Source organism: Leopardus geoffroyi, chromosome A3 (genome assembly GCF_018350155.1).
Source record: "Leopardus geoffroyi isolate Oge1 chromosome A3, O.geoffroyi_Oge1_pat1.0, whole genome shotgun sequence".
NCBI lineage: Eukaryota > Metazoa > Chordata > Mammalia > Carnivora > Felidae > Leopardus > Leopardus geoffroyi.
The window spans coordinates 128,829,560-128,847,315 of NC_059336.1; the positions used below are offsets into that span (position 1 = coordinate 128,829,560).

At 42.9% G+C, this 17,756-nt stretch overlaps 1 protein-coding gene across 5 annotated transcripts in view; it reads left to right on the forward strand.

Annotated features, from left to right (window-relative positions):
• The window catches only part of NBAS (NBAS subunit of NRZ tethering complex), a 360,511-nt gene that overhangs the window by 142,587 nt on the left and 200,168 nt on the right, over nucleotides 1–17,756 (forward strand). For all 5 annotated transcript variants that reach the window (XM_045447679.1, XM_045447678.1, XM_045447677.1 and 2 more), the window contains 3 exons: nucleotides 5,571–5,654; nucleotides 11,865–12,018; nucleotides 17,344–17,529. In XM_045447679.1, the coding sequence (XP_045303635.1) occupies nucleotides 5,571–5,654; nucleotides 11,865–12,018; nucleotides 17,344–17,529 (424 nt within the window). The remainder of the gene's footprint in view (nucleotides 1–5,570; nucleotides 5,655–11,864; nucleotides 12,019–17,343; nucleotides 17,530–17,756) is intronic.

Here is a 17,756-nt window from a genome sequence, read left to right on the forward strand (position 1 = left end):
TACTTCTGCCTCATCGATCAGCTCATCACTTCTTATCACTGCGCATTGCGTTGGCCAGGTGCCATCTGTTGAGGCCGGTGTCTGCAGACTTTATTGCACGTGTTAGGTATTTGTCAGTATAATCACTGATGTTATTTATGTGGTGTTACTATTCATCATCAGGTAGATCTTGAAACGTCACCCAGTTACATCGATCTTGTACTTCACTGCCCATGAAAACCTTGCTGGTGTTGGGAATAATGATGCTTTTTATAATGGTTGGACACTTTTTATATACCAGGTACTACTCTAAAGTCTCTAGATGTACTAATTTGATTCTTCCCAAATCCAAATGAGTCTAATACTATTATTCTATTTCACTCATGGGGAAATTGAGGCACAGGCAGGTTGAATAACTTGATCAAGACCTCACAGCTGTGCAGGGTGGCGTTCTGTCACAGAGGTTAGACTTTGGAGAGCATTCTCCTAATTATAATGGATTAGAGTTCAAGAATGTCTAGTTTTGTCTTTATTTGGGGCAGATAATAGTACAGTATTTAACAAAAAGATTACACAGGTGGGTCCCAGGGATATAGCTGGTGGGGACAGGGGGAGAGTCCAAGTCCTGGAGTGGTGGTGTTTTCACTGTGGTCTCTCTCACACATTGCTAACATCTGAGAATACTGGGAAGTTTCAAGATAGCTCTTTAATCTGCTGGATCTTCTAAGTCATTTATTGATGAAACTAAATCCTGTTGTTCCAGAAGAGAACTCTGAATGATGCCTTTAGATAGCATTTTTGCAACTTGGCATTCTGAATGATAACTAGCTTTTTGATTGGTTTCCCGTTGAGTTTCAGACCAGTTTGATTTGTTCAGTGATGGTAACCACAGAGTAGTTATATATGTGGGCTCAAATTATTGTTTTTTGTCCTTTATTTACCAGAACATTTTCTTCTGTGCTAAATAATAGAAATAAATTTAACTCCACATATTAAAACCATTGCATAAAAGGTAGCAATTAGTAGTAACATGCAGTCTATTTATCCTTTTGTTTCCAAGTCATGGAATACAAACAAAAGAACTTTTTGTAAGTTTATTCTTCATAAAATTTCTTTGAAATAAAACATTTATACTTAGTGTGGGAAATCACTGGTGAGAGAATAGTCGGACATAATAGAACTTGCAATACTCATTCCTTTCCTGCTGACAAATAAATGTTACCTTCAGATGAAACCAGCATGTTCATTGTTTGGAATAAAACAATGAGCCGAGTTCTCATATAAAGAATCTTAAAATTAAGCAGCCATTACTTTGTAAAGAGGTCGTTTAAGTTTACCACGGTCTTCCTTTTTTTAGTGGGGGATGATACATGTTAGGTTTTAAGATGTCTTAGGCCAAGTGGAAACAATAAAAGACCAAGATGAAATCAAGTGTATGTACACGTTCTGTGTTGATGGGACTTGAGATTCAAAGTGTAACTTTTGCAAGTCATTCAACTTCCTACAACTGTTTTCTGGGTTTTCTTGAACCACAGTGTCACCGACCCCATTTACAGATTGATTCACATGATTCCTATCTTCAGTGTGAACAGAATTAATGAAATGCTATTGCTCCACTTACCTGATGAAAGAATAAGTAACTAAAACTTGGGCATGTTAACAAAAGTAATGGTATAAGCAGTTATTTTCAAGTGTGAGGAATGGTGAGATTTAGAGAAATAGGTATTCTGAAGTTTTCTCCCCCTCCCCCCCCGCCCTAGAACACGACATGTCCAGCCAGCTGCCCAGATGAGATGTGAGCCGTCAGTGGCATGGCTCGCTGTGTCATCAGGGTCGTGGGCTCTACGGGAAAGCATTCGTATTCTCCCTCGCAGCTCTGCAGACTCCATACACACATAAACACACACAAACACACACACTTCCGTGGCATATCTATGTTTATGACTAGATTGTGCCCCTTCATTTCTTTATTCCAATTTTGAATTTCTGTGATACTCAAGAGAGCACTTTCATGAAAGAATTGACTATAGATGAGATATGGTCCTCACTTAAGAAATCTTTGTGCTGTTATTGAATAATTCATCTGACATACTATTTTAGAGCCTGCTAAATGCCAGGCACTATTTTAGTTATTGAGGCAGTGGACAAAATAAACAAAAGTTCTGCCCTCAAGAAATTTATATTCTGGTTGAGGAGGAGATCTTGTCTCTGAAATGCTGTTATTTGAAGCAGGATAAAGAACTTAGAGTATTTTTATAGCAAGCGTGTTAAACTCCTAAAATTTGTTTTAAAATAACTTGGTTTGTTGAAACATTCTGTAAGGAAATGAGAGAGTAGAAGGAAGGTTTTTGTGTTTTGTTTTTACATAAGTGTTGGTGATCAGACCTAAGGTCTAGCCGTATTTGGTAGAAGCTAGCTTTATCATATTAGTAATCTACTCGTATTGAGTTTGGTTTTATTTTGTAGTTTAAATATGCATGCAACTGGTCCTTACTGGGTTGTCGAAAGTTAAATTTCGGGAAGGCTCAAATGACCCTTACCTGCCACCTACAGATCTTGCCTGGTGACTCATAGGTGTGGACCAAGGCAGTGGTGACAAGAGAATGGATTTGTGGCTGGGGGCTACACTGGAGCCCCTGGGCCCTTTCTACAGGTAGTCTAGTGTGCGAGCTGGAAGTCCGTCCACATTTGGGGTTCTGATGGTCATTTACTAGTTTTATGAGGACGGACAAGTTAAGCCAGGCCTCAGTTTTCCCACTGTGACATGAGGAAGATCATATCACCAACTACAGTAGATTGGCAGGACTAAATGAGGGTTGTGTGTTAAATGCATTTCATCCTGTCTAGTCCATAGTAAGAGCTCGATAAGTGTTGCCGATCATCGGGGGTATGCCAACAGTAGGACGAGTAGTGCTGTTACCGTGTCGGTGGTGAGCAGCACATTTAGAAACCTTCGGTTGTGCTCTGCCTTGAAAATGCAGCAAAAATGCTTTAGTAACTCAGGACTCTTCAGGATGACCTTTTGGAGTGCACCTCAGAGCTGGAACTTGCCTTTAATACGTGTTTTGATAAAAATAGGTATGTTTTCATACCCATTTCTGTTCAGTGAAGCTTCACAAAGTTTTATAGCTTTCTAGTCATTACCAAATGAATTATTATTTTGCTGAGGGGGCCCACGCCACCATTAATCATTTTAGTAATAACCCTTGTATCTAATATGCACTTTGTATATAAAGTACAAATCTCAACTTGTGATACATTTTTCTAAAATTCTTTGAGAAAGCATTTTGTGTAGCTATGGAACCGTGTCTGCTTTAATTAGAAAAGGCGGTAATCGTTTGTTCGTTTTTTTTCCCCCTTGTTCCTCAGTTCACTGCTACAATTTATTCTTCTGTTGGAAGAGTGAACATCGTCATCATTGTTGTATCCCCATGTTCTCTTTTGCTTTCCATTTCAGTAGCCTGTGGTAAAGTATTAGCTATCGACATGGAAGGAAATAAAATAGTTTTTTATTGGGTGACAAATAGTGTGATTGTGGCATCCATGCCAAATAATCATCTGTGTGATGCAGAAATTTAAGAAACGAACTCAGATACCTTCAAAAATGTATCTGGTACACAGTACGCAAGATCTGTACACGCTAGCTACGAAGCGGGTAAAATACTGTTCTTAAAAAATATAGTAAAGTACATTTCTTTTTGTCTGTATCTAGAGGGGAGTTTTGACTTTGGATAATTTGCACCAGTAATAACTTGATGGGAATGCTGTTGATCGATGCACAACACTGCCCGTTCTCAGACCTTTTGGCTTCCCTCTTCTACTTGAAACCATCCCACGGGCTTGTCCAGAGGACTAGTCCCTCCATCTACGTAGTATTCAAATGTTTACAAAGTATTTCTTGTGCAAGGCATGCCACATTACCTAGTAAGAGAGGAAAGTACAAAATACAACCTGATATCAGGAAGTGCAGTCCTTTCTCTGGGGCTGTGATACATTTTAGAAAATTGCTACCATGAATACTCAGAAGTAGAGAAAATGTTTTGTTGAACTATAAAGCAGAGCAATTGAAATTTGTTCTTACAATTTTTGTCTTCTTGGGGAAGGAGCTTGGGTGGCTCAGTTGGTTAAGCATCCGACTCGGTTTCGGCTCAGGTCATGATCTCACACAGTTTGTGGGATTGAGCTGCAGGTCAGGCTCTGCACTGACCGCGTGGAGCCTGCTTGGGATTCTCATTCATTCTCTCTCTCTCTCTCTCTCTCTCTCTCTCTTTTTCTCTTGCTCTGTCTCAACCATGCTCTTGTGTGTGTGTGTGTGTTTGTTCTCTTTCTCCCAAGATAAATAAACATTTAAAAAAAATTGTCTTAATTCCAGATGTTTCAGTTGTCATGGGCTTATGGACTATTAGGGCCCAAAAGGACCTTCGAGCTTGCGTTTGGAGCGCTTCGCTTTCGAAAGGCCCGTGCCGAGGACCGCACGGCTCGCTGAGACGCTGCCAGCCTTCTGTTTCCCGGGCTTCCCGATGCACGTGTTGCTCTGCTCTGTTCCCGCACCCTACTGTCTTTACCTCGCTTTTCTGTCTAAATTCATTCCTAATTCCATCCAATCAGGCCTTATTTTTGCCTTTTTTAGTTCTCCTGCTATCATCTTTTGCTGATACACTTTCTTTCCACTTCTATCGAGAAATAAATGACATACATTCCTGTAGAAGTTGAGGGTCCACAGCACGATGGTTCGATTTACATACACTGTGAAATGATTATCGCTCTAGGCTCAGCTAACATCCACCACCTCCTATAGGTAAAGTAGAAAGGAAAGACGAGAAAGAAAAAAATGTTTCTCCTCATGACGAGCACTCGGGATTTACTGACCTAACAGTTTCCCCATATGTCCTGCAGCAGGGTGAACTCTCTCGTCATGTTGTACCCTCCATCCCTAGTGCTGTTTTCCTGGAAATCTGCATCTTTTAGCATTTAGTGTCATTTTTAACCTGCCAAATCATTTCTTCCCTCAATATTTACCTCCCTCCAGGTCTGTACTGTCAAATACGGTAGCCACCATTTAAATTTAAATTAAACTTTATGTGGCTATTTAAATTTTAATTAGCACTAATTAAAATTAAATAAAGTTCTCTTAGCCATATTTCAAGTGCTTAATACATGTGCATGTAGCTACTGGTTACTATGTTGGATAGCATAGTTACAGAACATTTCTACGATCACAAGAAGTTAGACCAAACCTTTCGAGGGTGTGGGAACATTTATGTTTACATTAAGAACGTACAACACAGGCTCTTGATGAAAGCTTTGACATGGGTGAATGAGCATATACCTGCGTTGTCCTTTAGTTCCTTGCCAGTTTTTTTGTTTTGAATTATCCTTTTCTTCTTGAACCATTTTCTGATGCAAGAGAGATCGACCATTTGGTATTTTCCACTTACGTATTGTATGTAGCCTGTATTGTGTTTGACTTCCTATGTCATAAACGGGAGTGGAGGTTTAAGGTTGTGGAGAAACTTTTTGCATCATGCTCCTTGTGTAGCCAGTCACTGAGGTAATGTGTATTTCAAATACTTTCTTTTTTTTCATTTAAGTTATAACGGAGACTCCTTGGTGCTCATTCCCTGGCGTGAACACAAACACCGGGAGAAAGATTGGTGTGAGGAGCCGGAGCGCAGGTAAAGGGTGAGCTGGCGCGAGGGACCTTCATTCCTCTGGGACGGGCACGCAGAGGGCCTGTGGACGTGGCATGTGGTCAGCGATCACGTACTTGACGGTGGTCCCTGATGTAGGGAGTTCACACTTGGCTTGATTTTACTCCATTATGTTACAGGTTTTTTTTTTTTTTAATTTTTTTTTTTAATGTTTTTATTTAGTTTTGAGAGAGAGAGACAGAGTATGAGAAGGGGAGGGGCAGAGAGCGAGGGAGACACAGAATCTAAAACAGGCTCCAGGCTCCGAGCTGTCAGCACAGAGCCCGACGAGGGGCTCGAACCCACGGACCACGAGATCATGACCTGAGCCAAAGTCGGACACCCAACCGGCTGAGCCACCCAGGCAGCCCTATGTTACAGGTTTTTTTAATGGAAGAATATTAAATGCTACAAAGTAAATATTCTAAACAAATGATCCTTATATAGCAGCTCTTTTCATTTTGAAGTATTCCTTTAATTTCGTTCTTGATTCAATTTGCATTTTTATTTTTGTGAGACTTAACCTTAGAAAGCCTGAGAATGTGGAGGCATCAACTACTGGTGAAGGGGTGGGAGAGGAGGTTTGGGGCTGAAAGCAGTTGAATTCCCTTAGTCCTCACTCCTCAAGGTCAGGAAAATGTTCTGTCACCATCTAGCCTTCTGTGTTTCCCCTGCATGAAATCAGATGTTTATTTTTTGGATTCGTGAATTAAGGCAGAGAACCTCCAGGATGATCCAGGAATCCTCCAGCTGCCTGGGCATTAGGCACAGCGCAGGGTGGGGGTGGAGTGCTGGGGTTGAAACTCTGAGTGTTCAGTGAAAATCTATGTCTGAGTGTTGGAGCATAGGGGTACCCGCCCCCTCCGAGCTCCTAGAGTGCAGGTGCAGGCATATTCCCCAAATAGAAGTTGGGAGAGTTCTTTTCTAGAGAAACAGAATCGTGTCTGAAAAGAGGCCTCCAGGTATTGAGATATTAGTCCCAGAAGATCAGTGCATTACCTGGTCATGGCGAAGCCAGCAAAAGAACGAGTCCTGTCAGCACACTGAGCTTCCCGGACGTTTGAGGGTTGGCGTCAGTGGGCAGGACAGACGGGAAAGGCAAAGCCAACAGAAGGTGGAACTGGAAGTCAGAGACCACACAAAGAGAAAACTTCAAAAATTATAATTTAATGTTGCCCATGAGATAAGAGACTGTAGTTGTGAAATAACAAAAGGATTTTATAAAACAGGGACAGAGAACTAAGAGCACTTTGGGAAATAAAAAAATAAGATAGTTGTTGTCTAACAATTAGGAAAGTTGAAAGATAAAAGCAAAGAATTTTCCCAGAAAGTATAATAAAACTATTATAGAGCTAGATAATAAGGAAGCAAAGATACAAAACAAGCTTAATATTCAAATTACAGGCATTCCAGAAAGAGATGACATATCGTAGAAGGGAAGAAATAAGAAATATTTCAAGCCTAGTATTTAGAATTGAAGGCTATGAGTTTTCACACTGAAATGCCCACTACACTAAAGCATACAATCGTGACCTTCCCAAATATCAGGGACACAGTCTACCAGAGAGAAAAACATATTCCATAAAAGGAAGTTTGAATTAGAATGACCTCAGACATCTCCAGAACAGCACTAGGAGCTAGAAGAAAAACTTTTGCTGGAACATATTTTTTGATCGGGAATCCTGATGCAGCTAAAATCATCATTCAAGTATGAGGTTAATCATGTAAGGTCTTGTAAAATTTACCATCCATGTACATCTCATTCCAGGAAGCCATAGGAGATGTGTTTTATTAAAATGAAGGAGTCAATTGAAAAAAAGAAAGCCATTAGATTCAGAACTGGGCTCTAACATAGGCCATGGCAGTGAGAAGGCCTGGGATGACAGCTGTGTTCTTGTCGGGTGAGAGAGCAGCCAGCACAGACTGGGAAGGGGGTAGATGGCTTCAAGAGCCAGGTGTCTTGGAAAAATTTTTTAAATGGAACTGGTGTATTATCTGATGTATTTGACTATTTGGGGAAAGCTTTTAAATTTTGCTATTAATACATCTTTTGGAGAATTTGGAAAAAATAGCAACGAATGCATATGATAGTGAATGAGACACGTAGGACAACTGGCGTTTATCAACTCCAGAAAATGAAAAGTTGTTCAAAAAGAACAATAGTTATGATAATGTACCACGTGGCTCAGGAGAAGGTAACATTCACATAATCAGAATGTAGATAATTAGTGGTTTAATCCAAACTGTGATATAGCCACAGTGGGAGGAAAGAGTGTAAGGGGAGTGGAAGGTTGTGGTTTAAGACCGCTGAACAGCAGGTAGAGTAGAGAAGTCAGGGAACAGTCCCACACACATACTGTTTGGATGTGTAGGATCTTTCAACGTGGCTGAAAGACGTAGAGGGGGACAAAGATGTCAACTGTGTATGCAATCGCTGGCTTTTTGATAGGAGTCTTTTCATGCTTTTGGATTTTTGAAGCTATGTATATGTACGGTCTGCCTGATAAATGATAAAAACCCGTAGTGTCGATCATTGCAGATGACATTCGAAAGCTCTCTAATGTTCGTGCTAATGTTGGCCATTTCTCTTTGTTTTGTTGTATTTTGGATATCTGAGATAATGGAGTAGGTAACTCTTAGGTACCTTTTATTACCCCCCAAAAGTTTTAGTGTAATAGCAGTTGAATATTCTGCTGTGTTTTTGCTGTTTGCTTTTCAAAAGCTGTTTTTGATTTTCATTTTTAAAAATCAGAGTTGTATATATTTGCAAGTAGATTAAAATTTTTCTACAAAGCTGTGGTTAAAAAAAAAAGCATCAAGAAGATGTAGCCTATGTATGTACACACACACACACACACACACACACACACACACACACACATACTGGAATACTACTTGGTGATGGAAAAGAATGAAATCTTGCCGTTTGTGACAATGTGGATGGAACTGGAGGGTATTATGCTAAGCGAAATAAGTCAGAGAAAGACAGATATCAAATGATTTCACTCATAAGTGGAATTTGAGAAACTTAACAGATGATCACAGGGGAGGGGAAGGAAAAATAAGATAAAAGCAGAGTGGGAGGCGAGCCATAAGAGACTCTTAAAGACAGAGAACAAACTGAGGGTTGCTGGGGGGGGGTGGTTTGGTGGGGAGGTGGGCTAAATGGGTGATGGGCACTAAGGAGGACACTTGTTGGGATGAGCATTTGGTATCATAGGTAAGTGATGAATCACTGGGTTCTACTCCTGAAGCCAAGACCACACTGTATGTTAACTAACTTGACAATTAAAAAAACCAAAAAACCAAAACAGCAAAACCCAAACCCTCAGTCTTTTGTTTCCTTCTCCCATTTCTTGCTCTCCAGAAGCAATTACTTCTAATTCTTGTAGATGATAGTTTTTGTATTCCGTACCTCTGAATAACCATTGTGTAGCTACTTGTTGATTTTTAAGTTCTGGCCATTAACTGTGGGTTTCTAGAAGGGAAGGGAGTGGCTGAGCATGTACACTGCAGCTCTTGAGAGTGTGTGGGACATCCTCCACCCCACACCCCTTAACGATCCTGTGCTGCCATTTCAGGGGCGTTGCAGGGAAAAGTGGAGCTTAAATGCATGGTATTCATCCACCATATTGGACTAGAAGTCATCACTTAACAATTGTAATGAGAGGTGGAAGAGATAGGGAAACCGAAGACGGCGGGAGGTCAGTGACAGGGTGGTAGGCAGAGGTGCAGAGAGACCGTTGACAGTGACCTCTCTCATTTCCGGATGGGCTTTTGAGAGAATAGCACTGGTGGAGCATCGCACCCTTCATCCCACGCTTCCAGGTCCCCGCGGCCTGTGCCTTTGCTTGATTCTAGGTAGATGAAAGGCATGAGGGCATTTCCTCTCAGACCGACCACAGCGAGCCGAAACGTAAGCCAGGCTTGCTGTGCCAGAACTCCTAAAACTAGAAATGAAAAGTCAAAAGTTTCACAGAGGAAAAGATGCTTTTGAAGATGGTACAGATGTTCAGTATTCCAGGACATACCGTGTTGCTTATCCATTTAATTGGCGTCTGTCCTCTGTTAGATGCGAGAATACCAAAGAAAAGCAGATGCGGTCCCTGTAACTCGTGAGGCTTATAACCTGGCAGGGAAAATGGTCCTGTTGTAGATGACTAATGGGATGAGGGCTAGGAAAGACAAGGGCTGGGGCGCCGGGGGCCTGTAGCAGGGAGATCTCAACTTGGTGGAGGACAAGGAAGGTTGTCCCGGGCAAAATCTTGTGAAATCGGAGATTTGAACAGTGAGGGCGAGTTTGGCAAAAGAGAAGGGAGCGTGTTCTAAGCAGAGGGAAGAGCATGTTGGAAGGAGGCTCAAGGCGGTGCCCTCTTTCAGGACTCAAAACAAAGACGTGGATTGCTGAAGCACCCAGGGTAAGAGTGAGATTGGCACCAAGAGGAGGCTAGAGTATTTTGTGGCGGATCACAAGCTTTAAAAGTAGGCATGGATGATGTAGCCACGTTTCTGTTTTTAAAGAGGTAACTCTGTTACCTGAGGACATCGTGAGTTCAGTTTGGATCTTGTTGCATTTGAAGTGCCTGTGAACCATTGAGGAGCAAAAAGCAGGAAGATTTCAGAGCTTCTGAGCGGAGGGTGGGTTCGGGGTAAAACATGGTCATTGTTGTAATAATGTGTGTGGTAGTTGATATTGTAGAGTCAGAGGTGAGACCAAGGGAGAATCCAGAGTGAGGAGAGAGGAGAGAGTCAGACTGGGAATTTGGAGGAGCCAGGATGCAGGGGTCAGCTGGAGGGGCTATCCGAGCAGAGGTGACCCAGAAGGAGCCACCAGGAAGATGAGGGACGGCAGGCGGCACCGCATACTGGAGTGAGGGAAGGGGAGCCTGTTTCTGGAAGAACGTGGTGAGATTCCATCAAATGGTGCTGAGAGGGAAATACTAAGGACTGAAGAAAATACCAGGGGACCTCAGAGTTGCTCATGGGTATTTTTCCCTGCTGACATGTGTGGCTTTAATGATTTCGGGGTATGTATGTGACTTTTCTCGTGGTAGTGATGGGAAAAACCACTGGCCAGAAAGTGAATGTCGGTTGTGAGACCAGCTGGGCAGAGGGCTGCTGGCTATAAGCACAGTACGCTGTCTGAGGCATGTGGCCAAAATGCCCAGATACTTTATGGGCTTTGTGTCTGCTCCTACATTACAGCTACTAACAATTCCAACAACAATAATACCTGTAAGTAAAAAATTAAGCACCCGCTCCGTCATACGATGTTTTATGTCTGCTTTACATTATTTTGAACACTCTGGCATAGTATTTACCCATTTTATCTGAATAAAACGAATCTAAGAGAAGTGTTAGCTCTGTAATTTGTGCAGTTTCATGCCTTTCAGCAATGGCGTGCGCTTCAGTTCTGACCCCAAAGCCCCTTGCCTTGATGGTCCACTTGGCCGGGATCATCCTCCCCCAAACTCCTCATAATTTGTGATTCCTCGGGTGTCATCCATGCACACATTCCTCTTGGTGTTCTTCTTCTCCTCCTCCTCCTCCTCCCCCCCCCCCCCCCTTCTTCTTCTTTTTAATCTACGGCAACCGGCCTGAAGTCGTTCCTCTCTTTGCAAATGTCAGTAGCGTACTACATTGCTGATGCCTGCTGACAGTATATTATCAATGTAAATAAAGCGTATTTCCTTTGGTTTTTATGAACAGAGAAAACCAGGTTTCTGAATTTATATTTGAGTCAGAATCGCCTGGAGGTGTTTCACCTGAACGAGGCCTGGCCGGCCATCACAGGTAATTTTGATTTGGTACGCCTGTGGCCGGCACCCAGCCATAAGCGTTTTGTAAAATGTGCCTCCCAGGCTGATTTTGATTTTGTTAATACTCACTGGATTGATTTGTGGCATAGCTGTTTTGGTGTATCGTCCATTCTGATTTTTTACATTGGGAAACCTAATAGGGAAATAGATTAGGCATCCCCCACATGTCCCATTTATCGTGTAAGTGTGCACATAGATACGGGAAAAGATACACGCAGACACCCTCCCCTTTGTACACACACACATACACCATACCCCCATCTCTGTGACCGCTCCCTTCCCATCCCTATTCCTGTCTCTTTCTCTCTCTGACTTGCACAAAATTCTAACTTTTCCCAGCATTCCAGTGACTAATTGTTCCTTTTGTGCCTCGCAGAATGGTGGTCGAACCGCGTCTGCAAGATGAAAGTGAATTCTTGTATGCCGCACAGCCTGAGTTGCTGAGGTACAGGACGCCACCGCTCACGGTAGAGAAGGTTGTGGACTGGTATCACACAAGAGCAGAGGAAATAGAGCATTATGCTCGACAGGTGAGGGGCGGACGACAGCCGCGACTCCATGATGCTGGCAGGGCCGCGTCAGGCCCTCAGGATTCAGGGCACGTCGTGGCAGCTGACGGTGGTGCCAGGGAGCCTGTATTTGGTTTGCAGAGACGAGATGAATCTCTCTTACTACTTTTGCTCTTTTATCCTTTGCCTCGGAAGCTCTTGTGGCCTTTCTGGGGATTCTTAAAGAGCAAATACACGTAAGAAAAGTTGTTCACTACCTTACTCTGAAATCAAATGTAAGCTGCGAAGTATGGTGCCCACTGTCCCAGATTTTCCAAAGATTTTTAATAGGCTTAATACCATGCTAGTTGAAAAGACCGTATCAACCCAGAAATGCCTGGTTAGCTCCTTGTCACGTTGCAGTAAGGCAGCTGATTTTTATTTTGCTTTTTAGGAATTTGGGTTTGAGGCTCTGTCTCTAATGTTTTTCCTTAAGTTGAAGCCTAATTTCCCTCCGTTCCCCTGTGCCTTTATGGAGCCACATAAGAACTGCATCAGAGAGGGGCTGTGGAAGAGAGAGCAGATTGTACGGAAGCTTAGGAGATCTGAATACTCATCTTAACTCTTTGCTAACACGCCTTGTAACTCTGAACCTGCCACTTACCTTTTCTGCCTGTTTATTTTCTGCCTGTTCATGGGGTTAGTTTTTTTTTTTTTTTTTTTTTTTTTTTAGTGTTTATTTATTTTTGGGAGAGAGACAGAGTGTGAGTGGGGGAAGGGCAGAGAGAGGGAGACACAGAATCCGAAGCAGGCTCCAGGCTCTGGACACAGAGACCGACACAGGGCTTGAACTCATGAACCGCGAGATCATGACTTGAGCCGAAGTCGGACACTTAACCGATGGAGCCACCCAGGCGCCCCTCAAGGGGTTGCTTCTTATACCAAGGTCAACGAAACAAAGAAAATACACAGGAGAGAACATTACCAAGTCTGCTAATTGAGGGCCTTGCAAATATCAGCAATAGTTGTCTTCGGCTTAGAGGACAGAAGTTGGCAATTCAGACTGAAGAATGGCAGAAGGCACTTTGAAACCTCATTCAGGGTCCGGCCGATGCATGACTTTTGCTTTTTTACTTGCGGTCTTGGCTTTGGACCACCCGTCCTACCATCAGTTTTCCACTTCACGGGAAGGCCGATTCTAAAAGGTCTGATGAGCAGCAGCACTGTGGGAAGGAACTTCCTTCCCTTTGTTTAAATTTCTACTTAGTGATTGGCACAGCTCTGTGTCTCCATTTGATAGTCTTCTTGAATTTCTGCTTCTATCTCATTCCTATTTTTAGTAGTCATGGAATTGAAGGTGAATTATTTATTGGAGCTGATGGCACTATTATAGACCATACTTTTTTTTTTTGGGGGGGGGGCGGGCCAAGAATATTCATGATGGGCTTTCCAGGTTTTTGAAGGTGGCTAAGGACCATAGTATGTTTGAAAATGTCTAGAATCGTAAGGTGCTGGAAGAGAACCTCTGGAGGTGCTCCCGTTGTCCTCTTTGGACCTCGGGTGACACTGATGCATCAGGTTTATCGATTGTAACGAGTGAACCGTCCGGTGGGGGATGTAGATGGTGTGGGGGGCTGTGGCTAAGTGGGGGTAGAGGCCGTGTGGGAAGTTGCTGTACTCTCTGCTTGGTTTTGCTGTCAGCCCAACACTGCTCTAGAAGGTAAAGTCTATAAAAAATAAACAGAAAGGAGACTGCAGAGCTCTTTGAAACTAAAAATTTTTTTAATGTTTATTTATTTTTGAGAGAGTGAGAGAGCGAGGGACAGAGAGAATTCCAAGCAGCCTCCATGCCGTCAGTGTAAACTCCGACGTGAAGCTTGAACCCACAAACCAGGAGATCATGACCTGAGCTGAAGCCAGATGCTCAACTGACTGAGCCACCCAGGCACCCCTGAAATATAAATTTTTTGACAGTCTCGCAATAATTCCTAGATATCTTAAATTCATCATTTGAGGAATTGGGAATAATTATAAAGGAAGCAAAGTGATTTTGGGGGTGCTTTATTTATCTGCTTCGTATTCCTTCATCCCTTTTCTTTATTTAAAAACCCTTCTAGGGCGCCTGGGTGGCGCAGTCGGTTGAGCGTCCGACTTCAGCCAGGTCACGATCTCGCGGTCCGTGAGTTCGAGCCCCGCGTTGGGCTCTGGGCTGATGGCTCAGGGCCTGGAGCCTGTTTCCGATTCTGTGTCTCCCTCTCTCTCTGCCCCTCCCCCGTTCATGCTCTGTCTCTCTCTGTCCCAAAAATAAATAAACGTTGAAAAAAAAAATAAAAATAAAAAAAAAATAAAAACCCTTCTATCAGAAGTCTTGCTCTTTTGCTCCATTTTATTTACTAATGTTTCATGTGGCTTATGCTACGAAGTGTATCTAACATCGTTTCGTCTTTTTCATTTTTAGAGACTTAATTGATGTGGGACTTCTTTTTCCTTAGTGCCTACAAATGCCTTTAGCAGAACTTGTTTGTTGGATTAGAGAATGTGTATAATGTGGAATGTATCCGGTGAGGGCTTGGGGTACACGGCCAAATTGAAGTTGTATTAGAGCCCACTTTCATTTAAGGTGTCAAGTAATTTGGTTCCAAAGCTTTTGTACTTCAGTAAGTATCTGGGAGAGCCACAACTTCAAGGCCGATATTAGAAAACCAAATCTGGATCACAAAATTGGTGAGTGTATTACAAATGGCTAATGTGCTGTGTATGTCCTCAAACTATTAGTTGCACAGAGTTGTGTTTCATGCATCAGGTTTTCTTCATGCTTTCTGAAAATTCACATGTGATAGTTTTTTTTTTTTTTTAATTGATATACAGGTAAATCTGTCTTTTCAGACATGACCTGTGTTTTTATTACTAGAAATTAGGTAAAAAATGCATTTATCTGTTGAAGTGTTTCCACATCATTCCTGTTTTGCCTCATGCCTTACCTACAGACGGTTTTTCCCCCTTGTGTTTATTGGCACCATGTGCATTTCTTCTTTGTTCATTGCATCGGTACCAGTCAGTGCCTGGGTCTTATTAGAAGGGCTTGGAGGGTGGTCCTTTAATACTGCTGTTCCTGCCTCGCCTTGATGCGCTGCCCCTCCCCCTTCTCTGCTTTCCCGGATCTACCACCTCGGCCTCATTCCCACTCATTCCCAGAAGATGGTTTGCCTGTGTTTCACTGGGAAACTTGAGAACTCGCTTCCCTTTGTCCTTCCTCTCTCCGGCTTTTCCCAGAGAAAGAGGTCTCTTCTCTTGCGTTCAGGCTGCTGGAGTCCACACTCCCCCCTGCTCAGGGCTGTTCTGTCTGTCATCTTTTCTCTCTCCCCAGTGTCTTCAACCTCTCCTTCTCTGCTCTGTCAACTTTTGTTTTTTTTTTTTTTGGTCCTAAAGTTGAAATCACTCCTGTTTTTTTAAATACAACAACAACAAAGTTAGAGCCATATTCTCCCTGGCTTTGGCTGCAGCTGCCTTCCTTCTGTCGCAGCTCAGCTCGGACATAGTCCCCTCCGCTCTTTGTGATCGCTTTCTCCACGTTTCTTTGCTCCTCGTTTGTCTGGAGTCCAGCCACCCCTGCCGTTCCACTGAAACTGCTTCTTAATGTCAAGTCCCCTTCCTCTGTTCCTTTACTGCTTCATCCTTTGACACCACTGCTTCCTCCTTCCCGCGGGCTCCTCTGTGTGGCTTCTGTGATGCCCTCGTGCTTTCCCCTCATCCTTGTCTTAGCCATTCGTTTTCATCTCTTCTGGGTGGCCCATGTCTTCTGGCTTTGTCCCCCAGGGTGCTGCTCTTGTCACTAGTAGAGAGTCTTCTGACACCAGTAAGTGCAACGCTCTGAACCAGTCTGCCTGCTTCCTGTTCAGTCCACTTCCAGCCCACCATTCAGCACGTACTTACTAAACGAATGCTCTTTCTCGGGCGGACATCTGCTCCTGACACGCCTCAGTTCAAAATCCTTTGGCCGTGTTTGGATTTCAGGATAACCTGCCCCTTCCTTAGCTCAGTAAACAGTGTTCTCTGTTCTGTGGTGCCTCCCTACTGCCCCAGCCATTTTGCTCATTGCTTCGCTTCATCCAGTCTTTGGGATCCTGCAGAATGAACCCCACTTTCACAACACGGGACGCTTCTCTGCCTTCCATGCTGTTCTCCTGCCCTCCTTCCTTGTGACCTGCCGATACCCACAGATTCTTTTTTTCTTTTTGTTAAGTTTATTTATTTATTTTGAGTGAGAGAGAGAGCAAGAGAGGGACAGAGAGAGAGGGGGGAGAGAGAGAATCCCAAGCAGGCTCCTCACTCAGTGCCCAACGTGGGGCTCGAACTCAACAACCACGAGGTCATGACCTGAGCTGAAATCGAGAGTCAGACGCTTAACCGACTGAGCCCCCCAGGGGACCCCAGTATCCACGGATTCTTTACAGCACATTTTAAGTGTTCCTCCCTCAGGGAGACTTTGTGACACTCGCAGGTGGGGCCACGTGCCCCCTTCTTTGAGGCCCCACTCATCCTTGCTCTACTTCAGTCTTTGATTTACTGGGTGAGTTTTCCTGTGAGGTGGAGATCATTGAAGGAAGAGACCTTGTCAGTTTTCTATTCCTAACACTTAGAATGGTGTTTGGTTCACGGAACGTCCTTAGTAAATAACTGGTAGTCTAGGATGAGGGTGTAAGTGAGTAGTACGAGAAGCGGTGAGTTAAGGCCACGTTAGATCATTTTGCCATCAGCCCGAATTATGTCCTTTCATAAACCCAATCAAGTGATAGGGAGTCAAATTGCTGTGTCCTGAGCATGCCTAGGAAAATCATTCTTCCTCTTGGTCTCAGTGAAGGGCAAATACTTGAATGGAGACAGAGAAAGTGTCTACCGGAGTTCATCATTCAGCAAGTATTTATTGAATGTTTTTTATATAGGAGGCACTGTGGAAGGGTAGGTAGTGAACAGGAATATGAAAGCAAACGTTTTGTTTTTGGAGCAGAATGATATAGTGAAAGTAGGATTAATTTGGCATTATCACTAAATAGCTCCCCCTCGTCCCCCGTGTTAATGTCATAAGAATAGACAAATATATATGAAATTGCTCTTAAACTGTCATGCTCTATGAATTTAAGATGTTTGTCTTTCATTATCTTCAGTATTTCTTACTGATTCTTTTGAAACAGTTTGCTGATATATTTGCTAAAGAAGTCTAATGTTTTTGTATTAAATAAATGTATGTTACTGATAATGCAATCTTATAGAAGATGATCACAAGAGTCCGATTCTGTACAGGAGGCTTTGACTGTAGAAGATGTGGGAGATGAAACACTCAGTCTTCCTGTCGCTTTTCTGTTTCAGGTCGACTGTGCATTGTCACTCATTCGACTCGGAATGGAGCGGAACATTCCCGGTTTGCTGGTTCTCTGTGATAATTTGGTTACCCTGGAAGCCTTGGTTTATGAAGCCGGGTGCGATTTAACCCTAACCCTGAAAGAACTCCAGCAGATGAAAGACATTGAAAAACTAAGATTGCTGATGAGTAGTGTATGTTTTATTTTACCTTTCTGTGTGCTTGGATTAATGTGGGTCTCAAAGCCAAAGATAAAATGGTCTCCAAACCTGAGGATTTAGTAAATAAAGGAAGGTTTCTTGACTTAAAAAAAAAAAAAAAAAAATCCAGTTTTTGAATAAATTACTGAAGGCATCCCAAACTATTTTGGCTGTTCTTGTACCTTGCTTGCCCTTTATTCATAATCATCTGTATATAACTT